The sequence below is a fragment of the Macaca nemestrina genome, chromosome 3 (genome assembly GCF_043159975.1).
Source record: "Macaca nemestrina isolate mMacNem1 chromosome 3, mMacNem.hap1, whole genome shotgun sequence".
In the NCBI taxonomy this organism is placed as follows: Eukaryota; Metazoa; Chordata; class Mammalia; order Primates; family Cercopithecidae; genus Macaca; species Macaca nemestrina.
Window position 1 is genome coordinate 156,669,130 of NC_092127.1, and position 12,813 is coordinate 156,681,942.

The 12,813-nt window shown below is 39.1% G+C and overlaps 1 protein-coding gene across 3 annotated transcripts in view; it reads right to left on the bottom strand.

Moving 5' to 3' along the window:
- LOC105487719 (NOP2/Sun RNA methyltransferase family member 7) overlaps positions 1-12,813 on the bottom strand; it is a 64,571-nt gene that overhangs the window by 32,561 nt on the left and 19,197 nt on the right. For all 3 annotated transcript variants that reach the window (XM_071093689.1, XM_011751306.3, XM_071093690.1), the window contains exons 5-7: positions 11,222-11,374; positions 10,689-10,872; positions 9,381-9,591 (exon numbers count right to left, since the gene is read on the bottom strand). In XM_071093689.1, coding sequence (XP_070949790.1) covers positions 9,381-9,591; positions 10,689-10,872; positions 11,222-11,374 — 548 coding nt within the window. The remainder of the gene's footprint in view (positions 1-9,380; positions 9,592-10,688; positions 10,873-11,221; positions 11,375-12,813) is intronic.

A 12,813-nucleotide genomic window follows, 5' to 3' on the forward strand; every position in this document is an offset into this window, starting at 1 on the left:
CTTGAACCTGGGAGGCGGAGGTTGCAGTTAGCCAAGATCCCGCCATTGCACTCCAGCCTGGGCAACAAGAGTGAAACTCCATCTCAAAATAAAAGAATCCAAAATGTCATGGGATTTCCTTCTTTTTCTTTTTTTTTTTTTAATCGATTTCTGGCTTGATTCCACTGTGGCTGAAAAACATATTATGGGCTAGGTGTGGTGGCTCATGCCTGTGATCCCAGCACTTTGGGAAGCTGAGGCAGGAGGAACGCTTGAGGCCGGTAGTTTGAGACCAGCCTGGGCAACATAATGAGACCTTGTCCCTACCCAGAGAGAAAAAAAAACAAAAAAAAAACGCTGAGAGTGGTGGCATGTGCCTACAATAGCAGCTACTTGGGATGCTGAAGTGGGAGGACTGCTTGCACCTAGGAGATCAAGCTGCAGTGAGGCAGGATCACACCACTGCACTACAGCCTGGGTGACGGTGAGAACCAGTCTCTAAAACAACAACAACTTTGTATGATTTCAGTCCTTTGAAAGTCACTGAAACTTGCTTCCTGGCCCAGTATGTAGTAATTTTTGCTATTTATGTGTGCTGTGCAGTTGCTAGGTACAGAGTTCTACATATGTTAGTTTGGTTAACTTGCTGATCATGTTGTTTCCATCTTCTATATAGTTCCTTATCTTACTAATTTGTTTTCAATTTGAGAGAGGTCTGTTAAAATCTCCCACTAAGATAAATTGATAAATTGTCTAGTTTTTGGTTCTGATTGATTTTCTTAAGGTTTAAGTATACAATTCAGGGGTTCTTCTGAGTATATTCACCAAGCTGTGTAACCGTCACTATTATCAAATTCCACAACACTTTCTTCACTCCCAAAAGAAACCCTATACTCATTGGTAGTCATTCTCCATTCACCGTTTCTCCCATCCCATCACATTTGCTCATCTATTCTATGTTTCCATGGATTTGCCTATTTGGGATATTGTCCTCTTCCCCTCATTTATGTAATCACAAATGAGGACTTTTTTGTTTGGCTTTCTTACTTAGCATCATGTTTTAAGATTCATCCATCTTGCCCCATTAGGATTTCATTCTTTTTTATGGCCAAATACTCTTCCATTGTATGGATACACCACATTTTTAAATCCACTCATCATTTGATGGACATTTGGGGCTATTTCCACCTTTTAGCTATTATGAATAACACTGCTATGAACTTTCATGTACAAGCTTTTGTGTCAATATATGTTTTCAGTTCTCTTGAGTATGGACCTAAAGGTGGAATTCTTAAGTCATATAGTAACTCTATGTTTAACTTACTGGAAAACTGCCAAACTGTTTTCCAAAGTAGCTGCACCATTTTATGTTCCCATCAGCAAGTTTTCCATATTGTTGCTTACACGTTGTTTTCCTTTTTTTTTTTTTTTTTTTTTAACTATAGCCATACTAGTGGGTTTGAAGTGGTATTTCATTATGGTTTTGATTTGCAGTTCCCTAATGATTAATGACTTTGAGCATCTTTTCACATGAGCTTACTGGTCATTTGTAGATCTTCACTGGAGAAATATCTATTCAGATCTTTTACCCTTTCTAAGTTGGGCTACTTGTCTTTTTATTGTTGAGTTGTTTATATATTCTGGATACAAGTCCCTTTGCAGACAGATGATTTGCAAATAACTTCTCCCATTCTGTGAGTTATCTCTTTTTTTTTTTTTTAATGGATTCTTGCTTTGTTGCCTAGGCTGGAGTGCAGTGGCGCAATCTTGGCTCACTGCAACCTCCACCTCCTGGGTCCAAGTTATTCTCCTGTCTCAGTCTCCTGAGGAGCTGGGATTATAAGTGTGCACCACCATCCTGGCTAATTTTTGTAATTTTAGTGGAGACAGGGTTTCGTCATGTTGGCCAGGCTGGTCTTGAACTCCTGACCTCAGGTGATCCACCTGCCTCAGCCTCCCAAAGTGCTGAGATTACTTGCCTCAGCCTCCCAAAGTGCTGAGATTACAGGCATGAGCCACCGTGCCCAGTCAGTCTTTTCAGTTTTTTGATAGTGACTTTGAAGCACGAAAGTTCTTAATTTTAATGAAGTCCAATTTATCTGTTTTTTTCTTCTTGTTGTTTGTGCTTTTGGTGTCATATCTAAACAACCACTGCTAATTCCAAACTCATGAAAACTTACCTGTGTTTCCTTATAAGAGTTTTAGCTCTAACACTTATATTTTTGATCCATTTTGGATTAATTTTTATATATGATTTGAGATATGCATCCAATTTTATTCTTTTCTAAGTGCCTATCCAGTTGTCCCAGCACCACTTGTTGAAAAGACTATTCATTTCCCATTGCATGGTCTTGGCAACCTTGTTGCAAGTCAACTGACCATAAATGTAAGGGTTTATTTCTGAACTTTCAATTTTGTTCCACTGATCCATGCATTTATCGTTATATTAGCATCACACTTCTTGATTACTGTAGCTGTGTAGTAAGCTTTTAAATCAGGAAATGTGAGTTCTATAAACTTTGTTCTTTTTCACAACTCATTTAGCTATTCTGGGTTCCTTAAATTTCCATGTGAATTTTAGGAACAGTGTGTCAATTTCTGCAAAAAGCTCAGCTGAGCTTTTTATAAGAACTGCGATGAATCTGTAGATCAATTTAGGGAGCACTGCCACATCAAGTGTTCCGATCCTTAAACATGGAATATTTTCCATTTGTTTATGTCTTCCTTAATTATTTTTTATTTTTTTAGCGACAGGGTCTCACTCTGTTGCCCAGGCTGGAGTGCAGTGGCATGAACCAGCTCACTGCAACTTTGAACTCCTGGGCTAAAGTGATCCTTCCACCTCAGCCTCCCAAGTAGCTTGGACTACAGGCATGTGCCACCATGGCTGGTTAATTTTTAAATTTTTGGTAGAGATGGGATCTTGCTACGTTGCCAGATTGGTCTCAAACTCCCAGCCTCAAGTGAGCCTCCGACCTTAGCCCCTCCCAAAGTGATGAGATTACAGATGTGAGCCACTGCACCCGGCCCTAATTTCTCCTTTTTTTTTTTTTTTTTTTTTTTTTTGAGACAGGGTGGAGTGCAGCGGTGCAATCTCAGCTCACTGCAACCTCTACTTCCCAAGTTCAAGAGATTCTCCAGCCTCAGCCTCCCTCGTAGCTGGGACTACAGGCATGAGCCACCACACCTGGCTAATTTCTTTTTCTATTTTTTATAGAGACGGGGTTTTGCCATATTGCCCAGGCTGGTCTCGAACTCTTGAGCTCAAAGTGATCTACCCACCTTGGCCTCCCGCACAAGCCACAGCATCTAGTCTCCTAATTTGTTTAAATTATATTTTGTAGTTTTCATAGTACAAGTCTTGAACTTCTTGTATTAAATTTATTGCTAAGAATTTTATTCTTTTTGATGTTATAAAAAGGATTGTTTTCTTTCTTTAATTTTTTATATTATTCATTGTTGGTGGATAGAAATACAATAGATTTTTATATATTCATTTTGTATCCTGCAACCTTACTATATACTAATTTGTTAGTTCTAATAGTGTATTCATTGATTCCTTTGGACTTTTCGTATACAGAGAGTGTTCACTTGTTCTGGACAATTTTACTCTCTATATATTTTAGGACTATGTTATTCATACATATAGCTTTAGTACTGTCATATTTTCCTGATGAATTAAACCTTTCATAATTATAAATATCTCTCTTCATTGTTAGCAGTGTTTCTTGACTTGAATCTATTTGTCTGCAGCTGTTTTTATTAGCATATGCACTGCATATCTTTTTCTGTTCTTTGAAGTTTTTTGTATCATTTAAGAGCATTTCTGATAATCAGCACTTAGTTGATCTTTTAAAATCCAAGACTGACCAGACACAGTAACTTATGCCTGTAATCCAAACACCTTGGGATGCCAAGACAGGAGGATTGCTTGAGCCCAGGAGTTCACAACCAGTCTGGGCAACATAGCAAGATGTCATCTCTACAAAAAAGATAAAAAAATTAGCAAGGCATGGTGGCACATGTCTGTAGTCCCAGCTACTTGGGAGGCTGAGCAGGAGTATCGATGGAGCCCAGGAGTTGAATTTATATTGAGCTGAGATTGCCCCACTGCACTCCAGCCTGGGTGACAGAGTGAGACCCTGTCTCTATAAAACAAAAAGAAAAACAAAACAAACAAACAAGAAAACAAAAATCCAATATTGACTTTCAAGTATTCAGTCCATGTATTTTAAGTGTGTTTAATGTATAATATTTTAGGCCAGGCATGGTAGCTCACGCCTGTAATCCCAGCAATTTGGGAGACCAAGGCAGGTGGATCACTTTGAACTCAGGAGTTCGAGACCAGTCTGGCCAACACAGCAAAGCCTTGTCTTTACTAAAAATACAAAAAAATTATCTGGGTGAGGTGGTGCATGCTACTCAGGAGACTGAAACACAATAATTGCTTGAAGCCAGGCGGCAGAGGTTGCAGTGAGCCAAGATAGCACCACTGCAGTCTAGCCTGGGCGACAGAGGGAGACTGTGTCTTAAAATAAATAAATATATATACACACACACACACACACACACACACACACACGTGTGTGTATTTCTATGTTTACATAATATTTTAATGTCATATGCATATAATGTACGTTAGCTTAAATATATATTATTTGGTTTAATCTACCATCGTATTTGCTATTTATCTTGCTTTTTTTATGTCCCTTTCTCTCCTTTTTTTTTTTTTTTTTTTTGAGACAGGGGCGCTTGCTCTGTCACTCAGGTTAGAGTGCAGTGGCACAATCATGGCTCACTGCAGTCTTGATCTCCTGAGCTCAAGCAATCCTCTAACCTCAGCCTCCCAAGTAGCTGGGACCACAGGTGTATGCTACCACACCCGGGTAATTTTTTGTATTTTTGATAGAAATAGGGTTTCACCATGTTACCCAGGTTGGTCTCAAACTCCTGGGCTCATGCAATCCACAAGCCTCAGCCTCCCAAAGTGCTGGAATGGAACCACAGGAATGAGCCATTGTGCCTGGTCTTCTCTCCTTTATTTATTTATTTATTTATTTATTTATTTATTTATTTATGAGACAGAGTCTCACTCTGTGGCCTAGGCTGGAGTGCAGTGGCATGATCTCAGCTCACTGCAACCTCTGCATCTGGGGTTCAAGTGGTTCTCATGCTTTAGCCTACCAAGCAGCTGGGACTACAAGCCTGTACCACTGCATCCGGCTAAGTTTTGTATGTTTAGTAGAGACAGGGTTTCACCATGCCGGTCAGGCTGGTCTTGAACTCCTGGCCACAGGTGATCCACCCGCCTTGTCTCCTGAAGTGCTGGGATTACAGGCGTGAGCAACCACACCCGGCCTCTCCTTTTTAATCTTTTTTTAGATTCATATTCCAATTCTATATTCTATTCCTCTCCCCCTTAACTATTCATTATACATTATTTTATTATGTGTTTACTTATTATCCCAGAAATTATAGCACACATCATTGACTTAATATACTACTTTACCACTTCCTAGAAAAGCAAAAACCATAGGACACATTAATTCTATTCTCTTTCCTCTAAAATTATATGCCATGGTTGTAATTTATTTTAATTGCATTTAACATTAAATATCTTTAGTCCCACAGACATTAATTTGCAACTCCATTAGACATTAGATTATAATCATTTAGATTTACCTAAGTAGTTAACTTTTTTTTTTTTTTTTGAGATGGAGTCTCGCTCTGTCGCCCAGACTGGAGTACAGTGGCACGATCCCGGCTCACTGCACGCTCCGCCTCCTGGGTTCATGCCATTCTCCTGCCTCAGCCTCCCGAGTAGCTGGGACCACAGGCGCCCGCCACCACGCCCGGCTAATTTTTTGTATTTTTAGTAGAGATGGGGTTTCACTGTGTTAGCCAGGATGGTCTCGATCTCCTGACCTCGTGATCCACCTGCCTCAGCCTCCCAAAGTGCTGGGATTACAGGTGTGAGCCACCGCGCCCGGCCGCATCTCCACTTTTTTTAGAGACAGGGTCTTTTTTTTTTTTTTTTTGAGATGGTCTCGCTCTGTCGCCCAGACTGGAGTGCAGTGGCGTAATCTGGGCTCACTCCAAGTTCCGTCTCCTGGGTTCATGCCGTTCTCTAGCCTCAGCATCCCAAGTAGCTGGGACTACAGGCGCCCGCCACCACACCCGGCTAATTTTTTGCATTTTTTAGTAGAGACGGGGTTTCACCATGTTAGCCAGGATGGTTTCAATCTCCCGACCTCATGATCTGCCCACCTCGGCCTCCCAAAGTGCTGGGATTACAGGCGTGAGCCACCATGCCCAGCTGAGATAGGGTCTTGCTCTGTTGCCCAGGTTGGAATGCAGTGGCACAATCATAGCTTACTGTAACCTCAAACTCCTGGGCTGAAGTGGGAGGACCACTTGAGCTCAAGTGGTCCTGAGTAGCTACATCCAGCTATTTTTTTATATTTTTAGTAGAGACAGTGTCTCACTGTGTTACCCAGGCTGGTCTCAAACTCCTGGCCTCCTAACTTGGCCTCCCAAAGCACTGGAATTACCAGCATGAGCCACTGTGCCCAGCCTCCAATTTCCTATGTAACATTTCTTCTATCCAAACAATGCATCTTTAGTATTCCCTTTACTGTGTCTACTAGTGACAAACTCTCAGATTTTGTCTGAGAATATCTTTATTTTATTTTATTTCAAAGAGTATTTTCGGTGGATATAAAAATCTAGCTTGGTAGTTTCTTTCAGCATTATGAAGACATTGTTTAATGGTTCTGGTTTTAATTGTTTCAATTGAAAAGTTAGTTTTTAGTTTCATTGCTATTCCATTGATGGTATATGTATTTTCTCCCTGGCTACTCACCAATGCCTTTCTCTTTGGTTTTCAGCAGGTATGCTATGGTATGCCTAATATGATGCCTTAGTCTGTTTGGGCTGCTACAACAAATGCCATAGAATGAGTAGCTTATAAACAAAATAATTTTATTTCTCACAAGTCTGGAGACTAGGAAGTTGAAGATCAAGGCACCAGCAGATTCAGTGTCTGGTGTGGGCCTGCTTACTTACAGATGGTGCCTTCCTGCTGTATCATCAGGTGGTGAAAGGGGGCTACCTAGCTCCCTGGGGTCCCCTTCATGAGGGCACTAATCCCATTCATGAGGGCTCTGCCCTCACAACTTCCTAAAGGCCCCACCTCCTGATACCATCACTTTGGGGGTTAGGATTTTAACATACAAATTTTGGGGGGATACAAATAGTCAGGCCATAGGATATGTTTTCCATGTATTCTGATTAGACTTTTACAGGGCTTCTTGAATCTGTGGCTTAATGTCTTTCATCCATTTTCAAGAATTCTCAGCCTGAAATTCAAATATTGTTTCTTTCCAATTCCTTTTCTCCTCTCCATCTGCAATTCCAAGCAAACACACATGAGATAACTGAATCACTGAGTCTCATGTGTGTCTTATGACCTCTTTCATATCCTTTGTCTCCCCATGCTTAAGTCTGGATATTTTCTTCAGGCCTTTCAGTTCACTTATTGTATCTTCAGTTCTGTGTAATTTACTGTTAAATCCATATCACATTTATTTCTTAATTTCACACATTGTATTTTTCAGTTCTAGAACTTTCTTTTAGCTTTTTTGATTATAGTTTCCAGTTCTTTGCTAAAATTCTAAAACTTGACATTTAGTCCCTCCAGCTTATTAATCATAGTTATTTTAAAGTGTACATTTTGAGCCAGGTGCAGTGGCACCTGCCTGTAATTTCAGCTACTTGAGAGGCTGAGGCAGGAGGATTGCTTGATCCCAGGAGTATGAGATCAGCCTAGGCAACATAACAAGATCCTGTCTCAAAAAAAAAAAAAAACTAAAGTCCACATCTGATAAATCCAGTATCTCCAGATATGCTGTGGGTCTGCTTCTACTGCAGTGCTTTCTCTTTCAGTCATATCTTTTCTTGTTCTGTCAGTGTTTTATAAAATTAAGTGGTAGATATTGCATCAGAAAAAATTCAGAAGATACGGGCCGTGTGCGGTGGCTCACGCCTGTAATCCTAGCACTTTGGGAGGCCAAGATGGGTGGATCACCTGAGGTAAGGAGTTCGAAACCAGCCTGGCCAACATGATGAAATGCCATCTCTACTAAAAGTACAAAAATTAGCCGGGCATGTTGGCAGGTGCCTGTAATCCCAGCTACACAGGAGGCTGAGGCAGGAGAATCGCTTGAACCTGGGAGTAAGAGGTTGCAGCAAGCCAAGATGGTGCCAACTGCACTCCCACCTGGGCAACAAGAGGGAGACTCTGTCTCAGAAAAATAAAAAAATAAAAAATAATAAATGAAAAAAATTAGAAGATAATTAGAAACGTAGGATAGTGTTGTTTTCCTCCAGAGGGAATTTACTTTTGCTTCTGGCAGGCAGCTAAGACTGGGCACTAGCAATCCCAGATCACCTTAATCTAATTGGGAATTAAGATGACTGGAATGTGGGTTCTAATTCTTTGGAGGACTGATCACTATCCAAGATGGACTTTGGGGCTCCAAGTGAAATCCTGAGTGTTTACCAGGCTACCTCTCCTGGTCAAATCCTGAATTCTACTTTTTGTCTCCCTATCCCTGTGAATCTGTTAAAAGTTTTGCTTAGTTTTTCAGCCTCGCTGAACCTACAATAAAATGAAGTCTTTAGTTAGCATGATCCAATGGAAACATTTTTAAAAAACAAGAAGCCTAAAAGACCTCCTAGGCTAGGCCTGGTGGCTCATGCCTGTAATCCCAGGACTTTGGGAGGCCCAGGCAGGCAAATCACTTGAACCCAGGAGTTTGAGACTAGCTTGAGCAACATTGCAAAACCTTGGCTCTACAAAAATTAGAAACATTACCCAGGCATAGTGGCATGAGCCTATAGTCACAACTACTTGAGATGCTGAGGTGGGAGGATCTCTTGAGCCCAGGAGGTAGAGGCTGCAGTGAACTGTGATCATACCAGTGTACTCCAGCCTGGGCAACAAAGTGAGACTTTATCTCAAAAAAAAAAAAAAGACTTAGCTTCTAGTCCTAGATACTATCTTTGTCACTTAAGCACTTATGTAAGTATTTATTAAACGATAATCATTCTTATTTATTAAATGATAAAATTTCTACTTTAACTAAATGTTTGAGCCTCAAATTATGTGAGCTAAATGTCAAACACTATTACAAAGTACCAAGATATTAATTTAACCTACAGTTGTTTAACCAAATTAAGTAACAAGGACAATCTGATAAGATATAGATTAGTTAGGATTTTAAGATATTAGTTCACATATAGAGCTTTTGCGTTACAAAAAACTAATAAATTAAAACTTTTTAACGTTTCTAAAATCTTGTAGAACAATAATCACCAAATGAAGAAATATTTTTACATACTTTTACATCCCATTTTTGTGAAAAGGGTCTTCAAGTCAGGATCCTTAGCTTGTGATTGTACTCCACACACAAATACTTTTGAGGTATTATTATTTGTTAAAATTGACATATGGGCAACTGTGTACCATGACCCTGTATTGACCATTAAGATATCATCATCCATATTTAATAAAGCCTTTACAGAATGGACAGCAAGACTTCGAGATTTGTCCTATAAGATAATAGTATGATTAGAATTTCAAAGGGTATCACTAGAAATATAAGCTGACTTCTATTTGCTTTATATAAAAGAAAGTAGTACCTCATAGTAATATTAGATACCTAATCCATTTTAGTTTTAATATCTTAATATATGTTTAAGTAAAGAGTTAGCAAAGACAACTGATGTTTAAAACAAAGAGCTTAACTTTCTTTAGCCTAAATTATGACTGTTATTATCTAATTTTTGTATAAAGCAATGACAGAATCTCTCAAATATGGTCAACATATTAATGATGTCCTATCTTAGCTCCAATTCTTACCTTCACAAAAACCCACTCATCTACTACTTCCATTTTCTCTTCCCCATTACCTTGTCACCTAAATTGCCACTAGCTCACAGGATAACACTAAGATGTTTGAAAAGCTTATCAAAGGGGGCTTGACAGGTTGGGCTTCTGCAGTTGATCTCAGTGCTTGATATGGTAAGAGATTCTGCCCAAGAATATGAATGTGGAAAAGGGATAAACCTTAGAAGATCAAGGTACATCTGAGGCAATAATTGGAATCTAAGGATGTAAAAATGAATTTAAACTACTTTTTTATACCTTTTATTTTCGTTCTGTTGAAACCACATTATACCTCACATTCTCTTCCTGTACTGATAGGCTTTATACACCTCTTACAAATCAAAGCTGTAAGACTATATTAAAGAAATTATGAAAAACCATTACAATTGTTTTTTCATATGCAAGATGGCACTAGTATCTTCCCCAGAAAGGGAAGGAAGAAAAGGTCTCATTGTTCTTTCTCTTGAATTCTCCTTTAGGGGAGAAAAGTAGAACCTTACAGCTGCCAGCAATGCAAATCTTCCCATTTATGGAATCTGGGAGAAGGATATGTTCTTTGTAAATTCACATGAGACAAAGATGCCAATGAGATGCACTGATTGTAGAGGTATTAATTTTATTCAAGGTGACAATTAGGCCTTATAAACCTCCCTGATAATCTACAAAAATATAAACAGTATTAGGTTTTCTTTTTAAGTGGAGAAGTTCTTTGGCTAGGTTGGATTGTTGAGAATCACAATGAAAGTAAATATTAGTTTACCTGAAAAATAAGTTTGTAATCTTTGAAAAGATCTATATTTATAAGATCATTTTTAAGATGAGATGGAAAAATTAAGACATCATAGCAATGCTGATCCACAGCAAAGACTTTATCATCAATATGCAATACAGACTTGACTTTATTATAGCCTCTTCTCTTCAAATTATTATAAACTTCTTCAGGGCTGTAAATATACAACGGTAGCTTGTAATTACAAATATAATACATTAAAAGTGTACTTAACACTAACACTTTTTTCCTGTAACAAAGAAAAATATCACTTAATACATTACATCTAATGGAACTAACAATGTTAACTAACAATAAACTAAAAGATAATTATAGGCAGAGAAGTTAACATATTTATGTAATTACCTTTGGTAATTTGGTCATAAGCTCTGGAACTTAACTCTGATTGCCTAATCGCTCCCCTTGATGTGCCACCCCCACCTCTTAAAAAGGTAATGCTTCTCATCACATTATTTTAAAAGGATGGAGACTTGAAATATAAAGAATTTGATTTAAACACTTACCTGATTTTACAAGTATTTATCCAAGCATAAAGTGGTAAAGTGGAGGCCCTTAGTTCCTGTTTCCTAACTGTTTCTGGAAGGATGTGGTAAATTGAAAGGGCATCATGCTTGATTCGACATCTTGCCAATGCCGCAGCCAATTTTATCTTAAAACTAGAGACAGAAAATCCATCCTTAATCTATTGCATTTGAGACAAGACTATCGATTTTCCACTGGAAACTCTAAAAAATTACATTTAGAATTTTAACAAATAATAATTCCATTTCAAATTTTTGAAGTCTAAAATAAAAATGTGTCATATTTGTAAATAGAAATCCAAGGCTGGGCACGGTGGCTCATGCTTCTAATCCCAGCACTTTGGGAGGCCGAGGCAGGTGGATCACCAGACGTCAGGAGTTTGAGACCAGCCTGACCAACATGGGGAAACCCCATCTCTACTAAAAATACCAAATTAGCTGGGCGTGGTGGCGGGCGCCCGCAATCCCAGCTACTCAGGAGGCTGAGGCAGGAGAATCACTTGAACCCAGGAGGCGGAGATTGCAGTGAGCCGAGATTGTGCCATTCCACTCCAGCCTGGGCAACAAGAGCGAAACTCTGTCTCAAAAAAAAAAAAAAAAAAAGAAATCCAATAATCCTGATTTATTTCTTTCTGTTTTTGCTCCCCCTGTATAGTTGTATAGCAACTTCTTAATCATTATATTAATTGCTGGTTGAAAAACAAACTTGTTTTTTTTTTTGAGATAAGAGTCTCCGTCTGTCGCCCAGGATGGAGTGCAGTGGCATGATCTTGGCTTACTGCAACCTCCGTCCCATGGGTTCAAGCAATTCTCCTACGTCAGCCTCCCAAGTAGCTGGGACTACAGGTGCACACTACCACACCAAGCCAATTTTTGTATTTTTAGTACAGGTGGGGTTTCGTCATGTTGGCCAAGCTGTTCTCAAACTCTTGACCTCAAGTGATCTGCCCGCCTCAGCCTCCCGAAGTGCTGGGATTACAGGCATGAGCCACTGCGCCCAGCCGAAAGACAAACTTTATTTATTGAGAAGGGTCTAGGATTTAGAGTCAGACAAACTTGAAGTTAAATCCAGGTTTTATCACTTACTAGCTGTGTAACCTCAGGAATGTTACTTAATCTCCTTTTTCAGCCTAGTTTTCTCATCTGTTAAAGGTGGTCAACTTACCTTGTTATTAATGTAGTGATTATCAATCATGTGTGCAAAATTCTTAGCACAGTGCCTGGTGTATAGAAGGCACTCATTATAGGCTAGTTATTAGTAGCACAGATGGCAACAGTATAGTCTTGATAAGATTAAAGAACTTTCATGAGTCTGTATTAAGTCCTTCCCAGTTCTGAATGTCCCATGCTTCAAAGTTCCAAATCACAAAAGAAAAACAAGAACTGGTTAGCATCACCATGATGGCTCAGTGATTTTTCTTGATCTCATAGCCCAAAACTTTAATGAATGAGAACACAGGACTTATTCCTGACCCATATTCATAGCGTTTACACAGTAGGAATCTAACTGAAATCAACCTCAATTATAACCTTGAGTGAGAAATAAGAAGAGATGTCACAAAAGAGTCAAATAT